We start from the raw sequence: 22,582 nt of genomic DNA, 5'->3' as shown, positions 1-22,582 counted from the left end.
CTCATCATGGGGGTACATAAGTTCAGGTCATATACATTGTCCCTGTCCCGCCCATCCCCCCGAGTCAGAGTCCCAAGCGCGTCCGCTCCCACTCTCCAGACAGTGCGCCTGGCACTCACCATGTATTCATACCTCGATCCCCTCCCCCCCCACCTCCCCGGGTCTGCACCCTCAAGCATGACCATTCCCCAGAGGGTGCGCAACGCACTCGTCATGTAGGCATACACCCATCCCCTCCCCCCACCCCCCCATCCCAGTCTGATATCCAATTGGTATCCTTCCCCGATGTACATTTAGGTGATGATCAGGGAAACCAGTTTTCTGGTGAGTACATGTGATGCTTGTTTTTCCATTCTTTGGATACTTCACTTAGTATAATGGGTTCCAGCTCTCTCCAGGAGAACCAAAGAGATGTCGTATCATCGTTATTTCTTATAGCTGAGTAGTACTCCATGGTATACATATACCACAGTTTACTAATCCATTCGTGGATTGATGGGCACTTGGGTTGTTTCCACATCTTTGCAATTGTGAATTGTGCTGCCATAAACATTCGGGTACAGGTGTCTTTGTTAAAGAATGACTTTTGTTCTTCTGGGTATATGCCCAATAATGGAATTGCTGGATCAAATGGTAGGTCTACTTGAATCTGTTTAAGGTATCTCCATATTGCTTTCCATAGGGGTTGCACTAGTTTGCATTCCCACCAGCAGTGTATGAGTGTTCCTGTCTCTCCGCATCCACGCCAACATGTGTTGTTTTGGGATTTTTTGATAAAGGCCATTCTCACCGGAGTTAAGTGGTATCTCATTGTGGTTTTGATTTGCATTTCCCTGATGATTAGGGATGTTGAGCATTTTTTGATACGTTTTTTGGCCATTCTTATGTCTTCTTTTGAAAAATTTCTATTCATGTCCTTTGCCCATTTTTTGATAGGATTGTTTGATTTTTTCTTGCTGATTTTCCTGAGTTCTAAATAGATTCTTGTTATCAGTCTTTTATCTGATGTGTAGTATGCGAAAATTTTTTCCCATTCTGTAGGCTGTCTGTTTATTTTCGTGACTGTTTCTTTGGCTGTGCAGAAGCTTTTTAATGTAATCAGGTCCCATTCGTTTATTTTTGTTGTTGCTGCAATTGCCTTAGGGGTTTTCTTCATAAATTCTTTGCCTAGACCAACGTCTGTGAGAGTCTTTCCTACATTTTCTTCTAGAATTCTAATTGTTTCCCATTTAAGGTTTAAATCTGTTATCCACCGTGATTTGATTTTTGTGAGAGGTGAAATCTGTGGGTCCTGTTTCAGTCTTCTACATGTGGCTATCCAGTTTTCCCAGCATTATTCTTTACAGATGTTTTTCCCCTGAGTGTTACTCTTCACTTTTATTTGATCCCAAGCTTATGTTTCAGCAAGTCCTACAACCATCATCAGAATCACTTGTCCTCTTTTCTGTTGTCTTTTAAAATATGGCATACTTTTGAAGGGATCCTTTTGTGTGTAGTGTGTCCTTTTATAGCAGTTTTTTCTGTCTATTTTGCAAGTCTGTAGCTGTCCCTCCTAGGTTAACTATGAAATATCTAGTTACATATCTTATTAAAAATCTTTCTCTGCAGACAAGCAGCCAGTGGAGGTGGATGACAATTTACCCGCTTCAGTTGGTTGAAGAGCTATAGTCAGGTAGTATCTATTTACAAACTACCTTAATGAGCTAAGGAGGTAAAGCTAAGGTTAGTGCTTAACAGTGAAGCCGCTGGAATCAGACTGCCAGGATTCTGATTCTTGTTCTACCATTTAATTGCTCTTGGATCTCGAGCAAGTTATTTAACCTTCCTGTACTTCTATCTTCTGGAAAATGAGGAAAATAATAGAACCTACTTCATAGGTTTACTTTGAGTTACATATATACGAGTGTAGTGCCCAGAACACATTAAGCTCTCAATGAATGTTAGCTGTTGTTAAACCTAAAGAATTAATGAATTTTCCGACATTCTTTTTCAGGGAGTAACTTAGGCCCTAAGACATCTTCTCTCAATCATTTTTCCATTAAATTCCTATTATAAAATATAGATGGCATATCATATCATCCTCTTCTCTAGTATCTCGTTGAGCACTATTCTCTCTGTTAACCCTGTTCTTTTAAAGATTTATGCTTTGAGGAAAGACTATATGCTTGTTTTATGTGAGTATTTTGAAAGGAATATTCTCAAGGAGACTGACACTTGGAGGAGAAACTATACCTTAATCAAACTTACCTGCTTCAAATTAGCATTAAAAAGAAAGATGTATATGAAACAATTTTATCTTTATTTTAATCTCCTAATTAGGTTTCTTTAATTGAGTCTTGGGATATTGTACACTTGCTTCACCACAAATATTTCATTTTTTGTTTCTAGGAACTCTCCTCTCACAAGAAGCAAGGGCCGGGGTTGCTAAGCAGGATGGGGCAAACAGTCAGAGCTGTTGCATCCTCAATGAGAGGAGTTAAAAACCGCCCAGAGGAGTTCATGGAAATGAATAACTTTATTGAAATATTTAGCCAGAAAATAAATTTGATAGATAAAATATCTCAGAGAATTTACAAGGAAGAAAGAGGTACGTAGAACCACTGAAATGTGATTCAAAGTTGTTCAGTTTCTGATGGATCTTCACATTTGCTGGTGTAGTGCCGCAACATTAAGTTAGAATTTCACCTTCAAGAGTGTGGCTGTTGCCCACCCACGTTGTAAAAATTTCTGATTCATAAGTGATGTTGAAAGTCGTCATGGATGGTCCCCATTTGCTTTTGTCAATCAATAGCTGTTCTACTTCCCATTTGTAGGTAACAGTGGTAAAGTAAGCCCTGAATCTTAAGATTTTAGATGTAGTTGTATGTAGTTGGTATTCAACGTGGACCATACTTAAAATCAAAGACATGATGTTTTAGATAATATAGGGTAATTATTTAAGTACTCTGTATTAAACCTGTCAAAGTATGGCAGAGAGCTTTATATATTGACAAATCAGTCTCTTTACCTATTTTCTGTCACTATTTCCTTTTACTATTTTCTGGGGTTTTTTTAGTTTGTAAGTCAAATTTTATTCCATGATGATTTTTTTTCTAATTCCATGATGGTTTTTTCTAATTTTCTAATTTCATATCTCTACATTAAAAATAGATGGCTGAGTCAGCAAATAATTTCCTAATATAAGTTGGTATTAGAGATGAGAGACTACTGAAAGACAAACAGAAGTCCCTATGTTGATGAGTTATTTGTGCCCTCCATGAAACTGTAAGGCCCATCAGGATAATCTAGGAAAATTTTCTTTTATTTCTAATATCTAGGTAGTGCTTAAACATAGTAAGTGTTCAGTTAAAATTTATTCAGTGATTGAAAAACTAAATGAAGGAACATAAGATTTGAAGTGGTGGTAGGAAAACTTGATTTATTAAGAGTCAATTGGTTATTATTAATAGAGATATAGAAAAAAATTATATAGCTGAATGTACTTTGCTCTTTTTCTACTTTCTTCTTCATGCATTGATACTTAATGAGATCATTGTGGTGACTGAATATAGTTTAATAATTTTTTTTAAGCCATCTTGGTTTGCCCTTGTAGTTATCATTTGTCGTTTTTTTTTGGTTTTTTTTTTTTTTTTATCTCAAGAAGTGAATTCTTTTAACTTGGTTCTGTGTTTCTAATTCTGTTAAGTAGATTCTGGATTCATAGTTTGGTGGTATAGCAATTCAGAGAGCCCTCTGGAAACTGCTGACACTTTAGAGTTTTAGAGGCTATCAAATGCTATGTATTTGCTCTTACAAGGGATAGTTTTAAAAGCTTTGATATATTCTAATGTTTGTAAAATGCTCAAAATGAAAACTGGATTTTGTGGTAGATTATAATTTGAGCTCTTATTTTCAGGGAGTGAATGCCACTGGCTGAAACCGGAGGGGCTTCTTAGTCTTTAGAATGTGACACCTACTTGTCAAGATTAGATTAAAAATAATGGAATGTTTTCTTTTGTAGCTTTGGGAATCTAACCTGTTGAGGGTGATTCATTCATATTTAGATCATGGATAATTTGGTGATCATAAATCATAAGTAGTGGTTTCTCTTTTTTTTATAACTAAATTTTTTTCCTTTGATTTTGTTTTAGTTTGTGTTTCACAGTTTATTCAGCAAATTGTATTGACCACAGGTTATGATGCCTTTCTGTGCTGGAGATTACAGGAGTAATTAAGATGGTACCTGTCCTTGATCTCACAGTCTAGTTGGGAAATACACACACACACACACACACACACACACACGCACACACACACACAAACACACACACAGATAAATTACAGTACAACTCATTAAATATTTACATATAGATGTGATTTGAATTTTAGGGAAGATAAAATTAAACATTATAGAGTTTAATGACACATATTGATAAACACAAATTGAGAAAAGAAATAAAGTAGAAAATTTTGTTTTCTAGAAAGATTAGTTTTGTATGGTCAGTATTTAACATAAAAGATAGGCCTAGACTCAGTAGGGTGCAGCTTAGAAGGACTCTAGAGGTCATTAAACCTAATACCTTCAGTAGGTGACAACTAATATCTCCGTTTTTAAATTTTTTATTTTTTAATTTTCTCAGTTTATTTGATCATACAACTTTTGAAGTTTAATTTATAGTTTAATTTAGACCAATTTTATAGATTTCAGCAAATCCTAATGAGTAGTAAGATGGTTAAATATAGACAATTTCATTGTATTTATATGGGTATTGGACAAAAAATAGGTTCACTGCTTATAAATTCCCTATCATTGAAATTTGATAGTGGGAAAGTAAAAATGTAAAAATATTCACATTTTAAAATGAAATCCAAAGTTTTGAGTATATGGATTATCAAGCATTGAATAGTCTTTGGTTACTCATTCATTCTTTCATTGATATTAGAATATTTATTGAACACATTACATATCAGGCTTTGAGATACAAAAATAATAACGCTCAGCCCATGTTTTAAGGAGTACGTGGCCTAGAAGTATGTGAGTTATCAAGTACTTATAATAGAGTGGGATAATGCTTTAATAGAAGCATAAAATTATGATAAGCTCATTGAGGACAAAAGTCACTAAGAATCCTTTGGAACAGAATCAGAGGAGATTTATTTGAACAGGAATTTAAAGGATTGGAAGTAGTTTGTCAGGTAATAGAAAAGGTAGAGGGCAAGGCAAAAGGACATGTGCAAATGTTTGAGTTAGAAATCATGGGATATTCATGAATCAACAAACAATTTGGTTTGAGTCAAAATGTATTTGGCAGAGAATCTCAAGAGTTAGAGCTGGAGAGGCAGGTAAGGACTGATCATAAAGAACTCTCAAAATTATCTAAGAACCTTCAATGTTTATATACAGTGACAAAAATGGAAAGAGGAAGAATAGTAAGGAGTCCCTTGGAGTAGTGTGGGATACAGATGCTGATGACAGTGGAAGTAAAGACAGATACATAGATAGATAGATAGTTTAAAATCTAGAAATATTGGAGTTGGTGATTGTGTAAGTATGTATCTAGAATAACCCCTTGATTTTCTGCTAAGCGCTCTGATTTGTGACTACCATTAAGTAGGATGTATAATCAGAAGAAGGAGAACGAGAAGACAAGTTTTGTTTAGGGCATGTTACCTATGAGACACTCATATGTAGGTGTGTGGTAGGCAGAGGTCCATAAGAGATATGGTGGTCAGGTAATTTATCTTCCAAGCTTCCACTTTTGACAGTAAAAAGGGATGCTATAATTGATTACACTTACATAGTAGACGTTCAAAGACTGACATGGGCAAACTAGCATGGTCAATTTAATGAAGGATAATATCCATTTTCTTATGTTTATGTATAAGAACATGGGCAGAAGGAAAGATATAAGGTTCTTTCTTACTATCTATAAGTATTTTGAAAACCTTTGTATATTGAAGAATTTATTAAGTCAATTTTTTTTAGAATATCTTGATGAAATGAAAGAATATGGCCCAATTTATATTCTGTGGTCAGCACCAGAAGAAGATCTGGTTGATACTCTAAAAGATGTTGCCAGCTGTATTGACAAATGCTGTAAAGCCACTGAAAAACGGATGTCTGGACTCTCAGAGGCCCTGCTTCCTGTCGTACATGAGTACGTGCTTTATAGCGAAATATTAATGGTAAGAGCGCCGAATTCTAATTTTACCTCAGTCCTTTACCTGATTATAAGCCCTATAAAGGCAATTTCTATTTCCACGTTTTTTTTTTTGTTTTTGCCACTATATTTTTATCCTAGCAAGATGTTTTGCATGTTAATGCTCTGAAAATATTTGTTCACTGAGTGCATGAAGGGAAAAATACATTGATGAAAGTCAGGACTATACAATACTCGATAGCAACACCGACAATTTATAAAATTATGCATAGACTTGAAGCATCCTCACTCAAGATTTACATAGGGAATATGATTAGTTTTTTTCAACCTTTTTTAAAATTTTACTTTATAAAATTTTTAGCGTTTTGGGGATTTCTTTTCATGTTAGAACTGCTTTCCCAGGTCTCGGTACATTTGATTTAGCAACATATGTAGTACCATTATGTAGGAAGTACTTGAGTAGGATCTTGATGTTTGTTCTGCCTTTTAGTTGCTTTTAAAAGAAATCTTTCAAGTTAAAGTGTTTTTCTTTCACTGTTTGAAAAGGCTTTTATTCCTCTTATATCAAGGTTTTGTATTTTACTTCCTCAGTTCAAGTGAAAGTTTCCAGATATTTGGGATTTAGCAATGCTATCTGCAAAGCTAATGTTTTTCATCCAGTATTACCCTGTGCCCACAGGACTTTGCACCCTCAAGTTGGCACCCTCAGGTTTCTGGTGTTTTAGGGTGATGGTAGGGGAAGGAGTTGGCTTACATTCAGATATAGCCCCTTTCTTCTGCCGTTTATAATTAGAGCTACGTCTGGTTTCTGTTGTCATGTACTCTTGATTTCTAGGGATTTCTTTTCTTTCTTTCTTTTTGTTTTTTCTTTTTCTTTTTTTTTTACTTTGCCTTCTTTTGGTAAGAAAAGCTCTTTCAGGATGATATCTGCCTCTCTCTTATTTATCATGTTTAGGTTTCCCTTGATAGAGCCATTCAATATTGTGTGGGCATTTCAGGATTCTGCTGTTCCTTGACTTTATTGGGGTCTCCCTATGAACAAACCCTCTTGCTTCCCAAAGACCTGCAATGTTTCACTGCTGAGGAGTCTCCTGCTTACCCTGTCGATTTCCTTGGGTTCCTTTCCTTACATCCTGAGGTTTTACATTGTTATTGATCACCTCCTTGTGTAAATCTTCAAGAAGACCTGATTTGTATATTCTCTTCTCTTAAATAGTGTTTTCATATGTCAGGATGGAAATTATGTAATTGAAATCTTGTGTTATTAAGGGCATGGAAAAATTATAATAGCAACCAGAAAGAATTATTCTATAGACTCCTAGGGTATTATTCATAGTATTTATATTGCAGTTCTGGTGCTATTTTATATTAGAATGTTTTCTTCAATCTGAGCTAAAATAATGAAAAATAACGCCTTGAGAAAAATGATTAAATTTACATAATTTTCACTAGTTGTCTTCTGAAGCAACCTCTTACTTAAAATATATTTATGCATGTGAAGCACAGTACTTCATTTTTATGGAAACAGACCTTAAATAAATAGGACTAAATTACAGTATGAGTCATTTGCGTTAGAGAAAGGAAGGGGTCTTTTAGATATTAATGACGATTAAGCATTGAAGCAAATATAAAGGAATTTATGATAATTGAATTTTCTATTGATTTCTTTGCAACTAGGAGACTTTAATGTCTTAAGAGTGATTCCAACAGGTGCAAAACAAGACAAGATGGTTCTCAGGATACTTTTTATCCTTAATGCTTTTAAGTTATCATTCAAATAGTGTAGAGACTTCTTATTTGACCTCCATGCAATTGATCTGTGTCTGGGCTCTTCCCTTCTATAAAACACCCGGAACGCCTGTACCTTGTTAAGGCCCTTTTCTTATATGTCCTGTATTTCCTCTCTCACTGGTTGAGTTGTTTTATTTTTTCTTTAGCGTGTTTAGGCTGTTATATTCATTATTAGAATTTCATTATTTAATTAATATGAAAACCAGTGCAAGATGAGTGCAAATAAAGAGTCCTTGTGTCTATGATGTCTAGGTAGAATCTCTTGGAAGAAAAATGGGTCACCAGAGGAAAGACATTGTAAAAGTTCAGCAAAAATTATTAAAGATGTAGGTGGAGTCTTCACTCAGATTGCTTCACAAGGGTACTTTAAGTTTAAAATACTGAAACATGAAATCATAATTATTCAACAAAAGATGAAACTCTGTCAGTCAAAGAAGACACAGGTGTAAAAAAAAAAAAAGAAAAAAAATTTTTAAAAGTTTGACTACATGGTGAATATTTATACATTTTGAGCTACAATAAAATACTTAAGATGTGAATGCACACTAGTTTTCTGATTCCCCACTGTAATTGCCTGTTTGATTAACTGTCCCTTTGGAGTCAGGTAAGAGGGCTGCCACTGATTGTAGATATTTCCAGGTGAGTGGCCTATGGGCCCTCCCAGCTGCAACCAGTTTATGCTATAGTATATAATTCCAGTGTTTCCACTGATTTTTTTTGTTTGACTATTTGTTTATTCTTTGCTCCTTTTGAAGAATTGTACATCCCTGGAGTGCTTCATCAAATGTTACATACATATAATGCTTAAATTGGTAAAATGTGCATTGGGAAAACTAATAAAATATTTATGAAAAAAGTTCTCTTAAATACTTGCTTTCAATTTAGCTTTTAGAAATTAAAAAAAAAAAAAATTTTTGATGTATTATATCCCCGAATGACTAATAGCTTAGGGAAGAGAAGCCATTTATATTCTGAAATGCTGAAATGTATATTTTTGTTATATAAAAGATTATTAAAACTAAGTGCTTCCTATTTTATCCTTATGTTTTAATATGAAGGGTGTTATGAAAAGAAGAGACCAAATACAAGCAGAACTGGATTCCAGAGTTGAAGCTTTGACCTATAAAAAGGCAGATACTGATCTAGTAAGTTTTTAAGTTTCTTAATATGATCATACAAGATTCATTGTCTAAAACTTTTATTTGTAATATCAAGCTTCATTACATGATTGTTTCTAAGCATTCAGGAAATGATAGTCAAATTTCTTCTAAAAATCTTTTACACATTAAGTACCATGTGAGTCTGCAAGCTTAACAATGATGGTTTTCTGTGTTTCTGACTTGCAAGGAAAGTATGAAGTTAAGTTTTTTAAAAAGAACGTAATATGTTAGAAGAAGGTATGAAAAGTACCTAGTATTGTTCCAGGTTAATAAATACTCACTCAGTAAATAAATATACTTTTTTCTAGTTTTATAAGATATTTATACAAAATAAGTTAATGTTTCTGTACACGTTTTTCTACTTACTGTAAAAAATCTTTACAAAGGAAGTATCTTTGTTTTCAAGTTTAATCCTTTCCTTCAGATACTTTATTATGGAAATTTTCAAACATAAAATGAGATCTCATAATGTAATGAGCCTCATATATCTATCACTTGGCTTCATTAATTCTCAACATTTTCCCCAATGTTTTTTATCTATCTCTTCTCATTTTTCTATTTTTGCAGAAATACTGTAAAACAAATTCTAGATATATGATTTTATCTATAGTATTTTTATATTTATATTTTACTATCTTCATATTTTCCAAGTAATACTATCAGATTAGAATTATTATTATTTTAAAATTGAGGAAGAGACTTGGAAGGTGAAGTAATTTGCCCCAGTTTATTTAGCTCTTGAAATGCAGACGTAGGATTGGAGGTGATTGTTAACTCTTGCCTGCCTCAGACCATGCTGCCTGTCAGGGAGCAGGTATAGAAGTAGGAAAAATTGACTATTATTCTAGTTCACTTCTGTTGAGAACTCTATGAAAGATACATTCTAAGTTTTTCCTTTAGCTTAAGGATATAGATTGGTATTGAGTACAGTATTGAGCACACTTATGTCAAGTGAGTGTGGGAGTCCTTGAAGCCCCCTGTAAATCTGTAGGATTGTACTTCCCCAACCCCAACCTGGCTGAGAACTCTGTATCCTTCCTCCCTGCTTTAATTTTCTCACTAGCATTAATCACTTTATAACATAATTAGTTTTCTTTATTTTTTTTCTCTTCTCCCTCTCCATAATTGAAACACCTTATGGGCAGAAATTTTCATTTGTTTTCTGGAGTGTCCCCAGCCCCTTGAGCACTACCTGGCACATGCTAGTCACTCAAATATTTAGTGAATGAATGAATGAAAATTGCAGTGACTACTCCGATTTGTGCAAACATATTGAGAGATAGAAGCAAGAAGTCTCTATAAAATAAAAACTGTGAAAAACACCAAGATTTCACTAAAAAGTGACTGTAAATTATCCTCATGTTTTGTGACTGTATTAACTGAAATTCTATTCTCCTGAGAGGAATGTGAGTGGGGAGTAGTGGGCCACTGTGGACAGAGTGGGAGAAAGGAATTTGTTAGAGAGAATGACAGAAAATGTAGAACTGCTAGAACTAGTGCTCGAAGGAAAAATCATCTTTATTTTAACCTCAAGATGAAAAGAAGAGAGGGAACCCAAAATTAACCTTTTCCATTCAATAGGAAACATACATATATATTTAAAGAGTCAATTGGAGGGAGCAATGACAGAGTGGACACATGTTCAGAAATTGTAATTACATCTTTTGAACTTAGACTTTGTTTTTTATTTGGTAAACCATTTTAAAGATATTGAAATTAGTGGTTAGACACAATTTTGCTCTTGACTAAACACTAGGAAAAATAGCATATTTTAAAGTTTCAGGAGAGTAATAACATGGCTTACAAACCAAGCATATGTTCAGAATGGCCTATATTCATGTTTTAAAATGAAGATTAGTTGGGATTGTTCCAACCACAAAAGCACAAAGAGAAAAATAGCTTGGGTTCAAATATGGCTAGGATTTCCCAACTCAACTAAAAACAAACCAACAAACAAACAAACAAACAAAATCAAACAACAGCAACATTTCTTTTTTCATTTGGCTTGCAAATATTTGTCTTTTGCTCTATAAAAATTTTCTTGAGATCTCATTATAACTAATGATCCATTGGATTTATGATTTCATTTTTGTGTGTCATACCCACTATAAAGTATTTAATACCTGACATAGCAGTTATAAGATAGGAGAAATTTGAAACTTTAATTATGTGTATTATATTCTGCAAGATACTTTTTGTTAAGATTTGAAACAGACATATTTAACAGAGGCATTGTAGTTATTTTTTGTTACTCATCAAAACAGATCCTTCCTAAAATTTATAGGAACTGATGTAAGGATTTCAAAATGACACTGTTTACATTTTCAAACAGTAAATTTGTTTCAGACCCTCTCACTTTCAAATTCCTATGTGTTATGATAGTATCTTTGGGAACAACCTTCCAGAGTTGCTCTAAAAATGAACCTGCCGTGATTGGTCACAGAACAACCAAAGGGAAGTTGCTTAAAAATATGCAGGATAGGGTCACCATGGAAACATGCCCTTGTGAGGTCCTTCTAAGTAGCTGTCCTTTTCAGTCACCATGGCGACCCTGGCAGAGAACTGAATATAGCAATTTGCCTGGTTATTTACCATGGCAACTCAGACAAGACCACTTTGGAGACAACCTGGGGCCATTTCTATGGAGATCTTGTAAGGCTGCCTTCAAAGGCTCCATGAAGTCACCTTTGGGTGGGTACAAATCCAGCAAAGAGACTGGCAATGAAAAGGTCAGTGAAATGAAGCTCTACAAAGAAGGGCACAGATTAGGGAGGCTATAATTATTGGGTAGAAAGATAGCAGTGATGTAACATTTCAGAAGTCATGTTGAGTATATCAGGTGACCTTTATGTGGGCTTTGTGGCCTGCAGGTACAAAACTCTGGGCTTTGTACCATGCATGTTAACTCTGTATGTGCTGGGAATTAGCAATAATGGCATTATGTGTACCTTGTCTCATCACATAGATATGCCCACAAAAGTTATGTGTTTTTCCATAAACTAAGATAATATTTGACAATCAGTTCCTTGGTTTTATTACCTAGGCAATTATAAGGTGGCTCCTTCTTAGAGTTTGTAGTTTGTAGTTCTTATCTCATAGCAATAAAATTAATGGTTTGAAAATGGCTAAACCGAGTGAAGACATTCAGAATATTGATTTGAAGGTCTGTTCAGCAATTCATTTAGAGTTTTGTCATTTAGGCTTTGGGATTCCATAGACCCAGGATCAAATCCTAGCTCATCCGTGTATTAACTCTGTGACCCGAGACAAGCTTCCTAACTTCTTTTAGCCTCATTTGATCATCTATAATTTGGAGAAATTATTAGTACCTTTCTCACAGGCTTGTTTAAGGATTAAATGATACAATGCAAGTAAATTGCTCAGATCATAGTAAGCACTCAGTTGTTGTTAGTTGCTGTTCATTGAAGAGTAGAGAGAATCCTTCAGGTACAGTGGATATTGTGAAAAGTAGTAGAAGCTCAAAAAGCATGCTAAATTGAGGAAAACAGATTGCTGTATGGAGAGCAGAAGGGTACAGAAGGTTGAAGGGATGTGACTTAAAGATGGGCTACAGTCAAATGGAAAGGAGGCCTTACAGTTGTCAGGTTGGGGAATACTGACTTTGTGCTTTGGGCAGCAGGGATCCAGTGAGAACCTGAACTGAGGAGGTGGCAGTGGAATTACAGAGGGGAGTTAATTTGAGATAGAGATACATAGAAGATAGAATTCCTACCACTTAAAGAATGAGGGACATCCATTGTTTCAAGTTGTTAGTGACTGTAACATTTCTAACTTCTAAGGAGGGCAGATAGTGGCTCTCTAAACTGAGATATAGAATAAAAAAAGGAAGAAGAAATTTGATGTGCAACTTTATGTCATGATAAGATGACATTCAAGGTAGAAGTATTCAACAGAAAACTTGCAACGAATATCATTATCTACCATATGAGAGTCACTATTTGAAGAACTGGGGTAACAGTGGTGAAGAAGCCAGGTCCTCATGAGGATTATGTTCTAGTGGGTAGAAAAAAGCAATAAGTGGTAAATAATTAAAATATATAGTATATTTGCATATAGTGATAAGTGTGGAGGAGAGAAAATGTTGAGGAGTGGTGCAGTTTGGCATTAGGGATCAGGAAGGTTTCACCAAGGAGGCAGTGTTTAATATCTATGAGAGAAGAGCCTTTCAGGCAAAGGGACAGTAAGTGCAAAGTGGAAGTATGTCTGCATGTCCCAGGAAAAGCAAGGAGACCAATGTCGCAGGAATGGAGTGAGCAAGTAGATGAGTTATGAGAAGTGACATCAGAAAAGTACCCAGGGATTAGATCATATAGGGCCTTAAAATGTTTTGGTCTCAGTGAGATAGGAAGAGAATAGTTAAACAGAGGAGTAACATGATCATACCTCAGTTCTAAGATGACTACTGTGCTTAGGAAAAAACACAAGATGATGTATACGTGGTGCACGCATGGGATGGGGAAATGCCAGAGCTGGAGATCAGCTCTTACAATCCCAGTGAGACATGAGAGCTGGGATTAGTGTGGACATGGTGTGAAGTGGTCAGATTCTGAGTCTGTTTTGTAGGAAGAGCTGTTTGCTGTGTGGTGGGCTGTGGACTGTGAGAGAATAAGGGGAATCGAGGATGATTCTGAGGCTTTTGGACTGACCAACTGAAAGGTAAAAATTGGCATTAATTAAGATGGGGAAGACTTTGGAAAGAACAGGTTTAATGAGGAAGATGAGGACATATGAGATTTGGACATGTAAAGTTGATATGGCCAAGGGGAGATATTGAGTAGGTAGGTACATGTGAAAAACCCTAGGTCAGGGGAGGGGTCAGCTGGAGATAGATATTTTGCAGTTCTTAGCAAATGGATAGTATTGAAAGCCAGGAGATTTGCTGAGGTCATTAAAGGAAGAGAAGAAAGAAGAAAGAGGTCCAGGGACTGAGCACTGGAATATACCAACTTTAAGAGGTTAATGATAGTAGAAGAATCAGAGAAGGAATAGCTGGTGAGGTGAAGTTTGGCTGATGATAGATAACTGGATCTAACTAGATGAACTAAACAGATCTAATTAGGGGTCATTCAACTTTTTTAACCACTTCTCCATTTGAGGCATTTATAAAAACAATTTGATATAGAGTAATTAAGTATAGATAATAAAATATTTTAGGAGATATTGAGGTGCATTATGTGCGCCAATAAAGAAGATATTCAGTGCAATAGATTTGTTATATGAAAGTAAGAGAATTTCTGACTGTAGGCATAAAGGTATAATAATAACTGAGACTATGAGGAGAACTCACTATTTGGAGGAACTTATGGGTTTTGCAGTTTTGTTACAAGTTTTCGGAGTCAGAGCTACTATTTGAAAATGCTTATTCACTTCACTGCTTAACTGTAAAGTAAATAAGGTTCATCTGTGGTGCTAAATAATGCTGCATATTCATTTCATTTTTATTTTTGAATGGATGATTTATAGTTTTCCACTCAAAGCAGCATTCAGATATAAATGAATATGAATACATTTGACATTTAGCAATATGTGCATAGAATGAGAAAGTTGGATCTAGATATAATGCCATGGCTGTTTAGCAGTATTTTTATGTGAGCAAAAAAAAAAATGCATTTTCATAAGATCATTATAGTCAGGGCAAATGTACAGCCATATTCAGTAGATACAAACAGATACCAAGTTTATTTAAACTGGCCCCTATTCTGTATGAATTGCTATTTTTGAACTAGTATTTTACTCTCACCCTCAAAGAGTGGTTATTAATTTTCAGATGATCTTGATAATATACTAAATGCTACACAGAGAAAGATTGCCTCCTTTCTAATTCTAGGAAACTGTAAAGAAAGAGTTTTGACATAGCAAGTTTTTTGTCTATTTGCATCTGTTTGTGTGTCTCTCTCACACACACGTATACATACACATACTCACAGCAGTGAAGAACATGACAGTATCCAGTGGAAGGAGAAGAGGCTTTTTTCTTGTATATTTACTTTATCAGTTTATCCTATAAGGCTACGGTCCCCAACCCCCAGGCCTCTTAGGAACCAGGCTGCACGGCAGGAGGTGAATGAGCGAAGCTTCATCTGTATTTACAGCCACTCCCCATGGTTCACATCACTGCCTGAGCTCCGCCTCCTGTCAGATTAAATTCTCATAGGAGCAAGAACCCTGCTGTAAACTGTGTGTGTGAGGGATCTAAATTGCGTTCTCCGTATGAGAATCTAATGCCTAGTGATCTGAGGTGGAGGTGAGGAGGTGATGCTAGCACTGGGGAGCAGCTGCAAATACAGATTATCATTAGCAGAGAGGTTTGACTACACAATAAATGTGTAATGCTCTTGAATCATCCTAAAACCTTCCTCTCCCTCCCCAGTCCATGGAAAAATTGTCTTCCATGAAACCAGTCCCTAGTGTCATGAAGGTTGGAGACTGCTGCTATAAGGCATCCAGCAGACTTTTACTCATATCTCTTTGGCCAGAATTGTGAAAAGTGATGATCAAACCAGTCACATGGAGTGAAAATGTGACCATCAGAATTAACTTAGACCAGACACAATACACCCTCTGATGCAGATACCTAAAAAATTGGGGCTCTTCCAGAGAGTAAGAAGGGAAGTGGAGGATGGTTTCTGAGTAAAAAACTGACTGCCTGATACACACACACACACAGAGTAACAGCATATTGGATTTGCATACACACAGCTGGGTGGGAATCTGGGATTGTGAATGAGTGATGCTATAGTCAAGAAGGCTCTCAGCAACCTTCTTCTCCCAGAAGAAAGTACTGGGGAATACCTAGTTCTTCTCCCTCTATATCTTCTATAGCAGGCCTCTCATTCAGGGCTTCTTTGACTTGAGTGGTAGGAAAAAGAAAATCTGTGTGCTCGTATTTAAATGAACATGCAAAGGATAATAATGATATTTTGATTTAATCTCATACATACACACACATATCTACCCAATGAATAAGACTCTCTTGAGCCTTATATCTCCAGTTGGAATTTTACCATATAGTGTTTTTTTTCTCTCTACTATTTATTTTTGTGCCTCTGGCACTCCCAAGCAGAGCCTTCTCCGAGACGTAGCTGTATAAGGTCTTATCCCAATTGCAGAGTTGTGTATGATTTAAACCATAGCATTGTGTGGCAGACAGGCCACTTACTGCCTTTGTAGTTTTGGATAGGTTATATTCTCCTTGCTTTAGTTTACTCAACTATAAAAGATGTGAGTAATATTTTCCCTAGAGTATTGTTAAATGAGCATATTGAAACCCTAGCCCAGTGCCTAAGCAGGGTTAGGTTATAAATGTCTTTTATAAATAATATTTGAGGAACTTTGTTTGAAGTATATATTGGGTGTTTCATTCTTCAAGATCAAAGTTTGGAAAGTGGTAGCTGTAGTCCTTCCTTCAGACTTTATACCTTCACATTGTTAAAAAAGAAAAGAAAAGAAAAAAAAAAAAAAAGAACAACAAGGCAGCAATTAGCTTGAGCTGAATAGTGACCATCCCCACTTGCCCCATCTAGTCACTCCAGGTGATTGAGGAGATACTTTAAAATGTCTTTCACTTTATGCAGACTATCAAAAAGTTATATTTTGGACCCCTATGGAATTATTTAACCAAACTGCACTTGTTATTGTACCATTGATGTCTAATGAAGGGCATTTTAAGGAGAACAATCAATCCTTTTGTGATGAGCATCAGCAGCACTGACTACTTTATACTTTTCTTTTAGGAGGACTCATGAGAAAGATTTCACGTACATCCCAGCACCAGCAACAGGGTTTTATTTCTGCTGAGTAGCTGGTGTGTTATCAATTCATGCACACCCTATCCTATCCCACTTCTCATCCCACTCTTTATGATAGTTTCTCAGCTCTTGAGAGCCCCAGTTCTGATGTACTTCTATCTGGCAAGTGTCTTTTGTGTGTCAAACTCACCCCTGGCTTCATAGAGTTTTTTGCTTGTCCTTGTTTTCTCTTGGCACCAATGTCTTTACTTACTATTTTTATACTTGTACAATTTTGGAAGCCATCTTAAATCCAATATGGAATAAGTTAGAAACAAATTAATAAGAACTAGAGGTGAAGTATTCCAAATCATCTCAAAGAACAACACATTTTTTTTACCACACGTTGTGACTCCCCCGCAAAAAAAAAAAAATATATATATATATATATGTTGTTAGTTATTTCTTTTGGAATCCACGAACACCAGCATGTCTGTTGTGAACACTAACCTGAATACCAAATGACTCATGTAACCATTACCCAGAAAACTACACAGGAGACATTTGAGGACGAGGTGGAAAAAAATGTCCTACTTTCAAAATTTTACCAATAAAATTTGCTTAAGAAAGTAACTACATATTAAGGTTTACTAATTTTAAAAAGAGAATTTTTAAACTTACAGTCTTAATGAATAAGGCCTGTGTATGTTTGTGGTGGGTGAGAGTGGAAGGGTGGAAGAAGGGAAAAGACAACGAGAGACTGGAAAAAGAGAGGCAGTGTAACATTGTTGAAGATGATTTTCTAAAGAAAGACTGTAAGCTCTGTGTCTTTCTGTAGAAACATTTTTTTTTTTTTTGCTGTCTTAACTGTAACAGAAAAAGTAACAGATGGATAAGTAAAAGGGGTAGTTTAAAATTCCCGTCATTTCTTCTCAGGATTTTAAGAAATTCTACTTACGATGTCCTTTGGATTTGTGGTGTGGTTAGCCTTCCATAGATAGAATAGTTTAAACAGCTGTCTTGTGCTGAAACTCAAATTAGATTCAATTTCCTTTTAATTCAGACTGTTTGTTAATAAGAATGTGTCCTAAGGGTCTGTCTTTTTCACTCCTGGCTCTGCCTGGGCACTCAATAAATATTTCATTATGCTTAGAGCAATAACACACTGGCAATCAGAAGCCTGGAGGGGGCTTTGATTTACTTTTACTTAACTCGTGACCGTAATCAGATATTAATTATTTTTTATCCATGAATGTGCAGAAGTTATGCTTACTTTAAAGAAAAATTTTTGAAGATGCATTAATGGTTATAAATCTAGAACTTGTGTTAGTAAAACTTTTTATAAGTAATAGTGTGAAAGTATAAACTATTAGAGAATAAATAATGGTATGATAAAGTATATTATTTAAAGTATGACTAGTTTAAACAGTCCTAAAATGTAAAAATGTTAATTCAACAAAATGTAGAACAAGTAGTGTTCTTCTAGCACAGTCGGATATCACTAAATTGGGTGCATTTTCAATTATTACAGGCATACCTCAGAGATATTGTGGATTGGTTCCAGACCACTGCAATAAAGCAAGTCACACAATATTTTTTTTTAGTTTCTAAGTGCATATAAAAGTTATGTTTATGTTATACTGTGATCTATTAAGTATGCAATAGAATTATATCTAAAAAAACCAACATGCATACCTAAGTTAAAAAATGCTAATGATCATCTGAACCTTCAGGGAGCTATGATCTTTTTGCTGTTAGAGTGTCTTGCCTCCATGGTGATAGCTACTGACTGATCAGGGTGGTGGTTTCAGAAGGTTGGGTGCCTGTAGCAATTTCTTAAAATAAGACAACAATGAAGTTTGCCACATTGACTGACTCTTCCTGTTACAAAAGATTTCTCTGTAGCATGTGATGCTATTTGATAACACTTTACCCTCATTAGAACTTCTTTCACAATTGGATCCAATTCTCTCAAACCCTGCCACCGCTTTATCAACTAAGTTTATGTCATATTTTAAGTCTTTTGTTGTCATTTCAACAATGTTCACAGCATCTTCACCAGGAGTAAATTTCATCTCCAGGATACTTTCTTTGCTCATCCATAAGAAGCAAGTCCTCATCTGTTATAGTCTTATTACGAGTTTGCAGCAATTCAGTCACCTCTTCAGGCTCCACTTCTAATTCTAGTTCTCTCGCTATTTCCACCACATCTGCAGTGACTTCCTCCACTGAAGTCATGAACCACTTGAAGTCATCCATGATGGTTAGAATCAATTTATTCCAAACTCCCATTAATGCAGACATTTTGACCTCCTCCTGTTAACTGCAAATGTTCCTAATGACATCTAGAATGGTGAATTACTTCCAGAATGTTTTCAATTTACTTTGCCCACATCCATCAGAGGAATCGCTATGTATGGGAATGACAGCCTTAAAAAGTATATTTCCTAAAGAATAAGACTTGAAAGTGGAAATGACTTCTTGATCCATAAGTGGCAGAATGGATGTTGTGTTAACAGGCATGAAACAACATTAATCTCCTTGTTCATCTCTATCAGATCTCTTGAGTAACCAGGTGTATTGTCAATGAACAATAATATTTTGAGAGGAATCTTTTTTTTTCTGAGAAGTAAATCTCAACAGTGGGCTTAAAATATTCAATAAACCATTCAGTAAACAGATATGCTGTCATCCAGGCTTTGCTGTTCCATTTCTAGGGCACAGGCAGAGTAGATGTAGCATAATACTTAAGGGCCCTAGGATTTTTTAAATGGTAAATGAACATTGGCTTTAACTTGAAGTCACCGGCTGCATTAACCCCTAACAAGGGAGTCAGTTTGTTAAGCCAGCCATTGACTTTTCTCTTTAGCTATGAAAGTCTTAAATGGCATCTTCTTCCAATAGAAGGCTGTTTGGTCTGCACTGAAAATCCATTGTTTCATTTAGCCACCTTCATCAATTATCTTAGATCTTCTGGATAACTCGCTATAGCTTCTACATCAGCACTTGCTGCTTTGCCTTGTACTTTTACGGTATGGAGATGACTTCTTTCCTTAAACCTCATAAATCAACCTCCACTAGCTTCAAACATTTCTTCTGTAGCTTCCTCACCCCTCTCAGCCTTCAGAGAACTGAAGAGAGTTAGAGCCTTGCTCTGAATTGAGCTCTGGCTTTAGGAAATGCCGTGACTGGTTTGATCTTCCATCCAGACCACTCAAACTTTTCCAGCAATAAGGCTATTTTTCTTATCACTCACATGTCACTGGGGTAGTGCTTTTAACTTCCTTCAAGAACTTTCCCTTCACATTCACAACTTGTCTGTTTGGCTCAAAAGGTCTAGCTCTCGGCTACCTTGGCTTCCATATCAAGCTTCATCATTTCTGGCTTTTGATTTAAAGTGAGAGACATGTGACTCTTCCTTTTACTTAAACATTTAGAGACCATTGTAGGGTTATTAATTGGCCTTATTTCAATATTATTATGTCTCAGGGAATAGGAAGGTCTAAGGAGAGTGATAGAGACAGGACAACAGCAGGTCAGTGAAGCAATCGGAACACACACAGCATTTATGGATTAAGTTTGCCACCTTATATGGGCAGTTTGTGGCGCCCCACAGCAGTTACGATGGTAACATCAAAGATCACTGATCACAGATCACCAAAACATACAATAATGGAAAAGTGTAAAATATTGTGAGAATTACCAAAATGTGACACAGAAACATGAATCGAGTGCATGCTATTGGAGAAATGGCACCAATAGTCTTGCTCGATGCAGGGTTGCAACAAACCTTCAATTGGTAGAAAACAGAATATCTGTGAAGTCCTGCAAAGTGCATAGCAGTAAAATGAGGTGTGCTTATATATTTCTAGGCTTTGGAGAACAAGCCCTTTCTCACTGCTGAATCTTAGTAAGCAGGGAAGTCAGTTTAGTGGGGGTAACCCCAATCACATCACCATTCAACTTTAAAAGAAGTTCTAGGCCCAAACCAGTGCTTTCCTTTTGTAAGCACATTTACGATCTGTTTAGTACATTTTGTATTCCAGGCACTGTGCATATGCATTTGCATATATCTCCAGTGAATAATCATATGAGGTCAATAGTAGTTTGTTCCCATTTTTGTAGATGAGAAAATTGAGTCCTAGAGAGTCAATCAGCAAACAGTTACTAGCTCCTTTAATGTCCAGACACTAGGCAGAGGGGAAACTGCAGTGTATACGACTGATAGCCCCTTTCCTTTATGAACTTACTGTCTAGTGGAAGGAGACTAAATATAAGTGAAAATTACATTAAATGAATATGATAATTTTAGATAGTAATTAGTGCTATGAAGAAATTCAAATAGAGCAATGTGTTAAAGAATACCAGGAAGGGAAGTGATCAGAGGAAGCCTATCTAAGGAGATGACTTTGAAAGGACAGCTGAATGCTAGTAAGGATCAGCCGACCTGGATTCTGGAGCACCAGTGTTTGAAGAAGAAGAAAGATCCATGATTCTCTGAAATGAGAATGAGCTCAGCATGTTCCAGGAGCCTCGTTAAGTCCCATGTAGCTGAAATGTGGAGGATAGGGAGGCAGGGTCTATGGCATGAGGACTAGAAACAAGCAGAAGAACTCATAGGCTTTGTGTTTTCTTCTGGTTGCAGTGGGGAACCCCGAAGGGTTTTAATTAGGGAAGAGTTGTGATTTGATATGTTATGTGCTTTTAGATATTTTTATCTTGAAGTGACAGAAGAGTCGCAAGTATAGCTAAAAGAACTTTATTTTCCTTGAACCATTGGAGAATAAGTTATAAAGCTTATGCTCATGACCCCTAAACAGTAGGTTTCTTATAAATAAGGACGTTCTCCTACATAACCATAATATGGCCATCAATACCAATAAATTATCATTTATACATTCCTATTACTGACTGCTCAGATCCCAACAGGTTTTGAAAGTGCTCTGTACTGTTCTTGAAAGCATTTAGTTAGATGTCTCCTTCAGTCTGGAATAGTTTCTTCATGTTTCCTTGACTTTTGACTTTGAAGATTACAAACCAGTTTTGTAGAATGCCTCCAATTTTAACTTGTTTGATATTTCTTTATAATTAGATTTAAATTATCAGTGTCTGACAGGAATATCGCTTAAGTGATACTGTGATCACTCCATTGATTCTTTTTAGGTAGTACATGGTAATTATTTGTCCCATTAATGATGATGTACGCTTTGATCACAGATTAAGATGATGCCTGGCTAGCTTCTCCACTATAAAATCACTTCTTTCCCTTTATAATTAATAAATATTTTGTGGGGCTGATTTTTGAGTGTTTATCCCATTCCTTATTATACTTTAAACTTTTAATTTACTCACATGTCTATATTTGTGGTTTTTTTATTTTACTAAGTGGACTTTTTAATTTTTATGGGTACATATGTGTACATATTTATGGGGTCCATGTGATATTCTGATCCAAGCATGCAGTGTGTAATGATCAAATCAGTGTAACTGGGGTATCCATCACCTCAAACATTTATCATTTCTCTATATTGGGAACATTCTATATCCACTTCTCTAGTTATTTTGAAATATACAATAAATTATTAACTGTAATTACCCTGTTGTGCTACTAAACATTAGATCTTATTCTTTCTGTATAGCTGTATTTTTGTACCCATTAACTCTCTTTGTCCCCCCACTCCCACTACCCTTCCCAGCTGCTGGTAACTGTCATTCTACTCTTTACCTCCATGAGATGAAATTC

The 22,582-nt window shown here is 35.7% G+C and overlaps 1 protein-coding gene across 2 annotated transcripts in view; it reads left to right on the top strand.

Moving 5' to 3' along the window:
• The window catches only part of SNX7 (sorting nexin 7), a 94,744-nt gene that overhangs the window by 32,146 nt on the left and 40,016 nt on the right, over positions 1–22,582 (top strand). For both annotated transcript variants that reach the window (XM_045547467.1, XM_045547466.1), the window contains exons 5-7: positions 2,389–2,587; positions 5,966–6,165; positions 8,990–9,076. In XM_045547467.1, coding sequence (XP_045403423.1) covers positions 2,389–2,587; positions 5,966–6,165; positions 8,990–9,076 — 486 coding nt within the window. The remainder of the gene's footprint in view (positions 1–2,388; positions 2,588–5,965; positions 6,166–8,989; positions 9,077–22,582) is intronic.

This window comes from Lemur catta, chromosome 3 (genome assembly GCF_020740605.2).
Source record: "Lemur catta isolate mLemCat1 chromosome 3, mLemCat1.pri, whole genome shotgun sequence".
Lineage (NCBI taxonomy): Eukaryota > Metazoa > Chordata > Mammalia > Primates > Lemuridae > Lemur > Lemur catta.
Note: the sequence above shows the minus strand (reverse complement) of the source record. Positions and strands in the feature narration are given on the sequence as shown.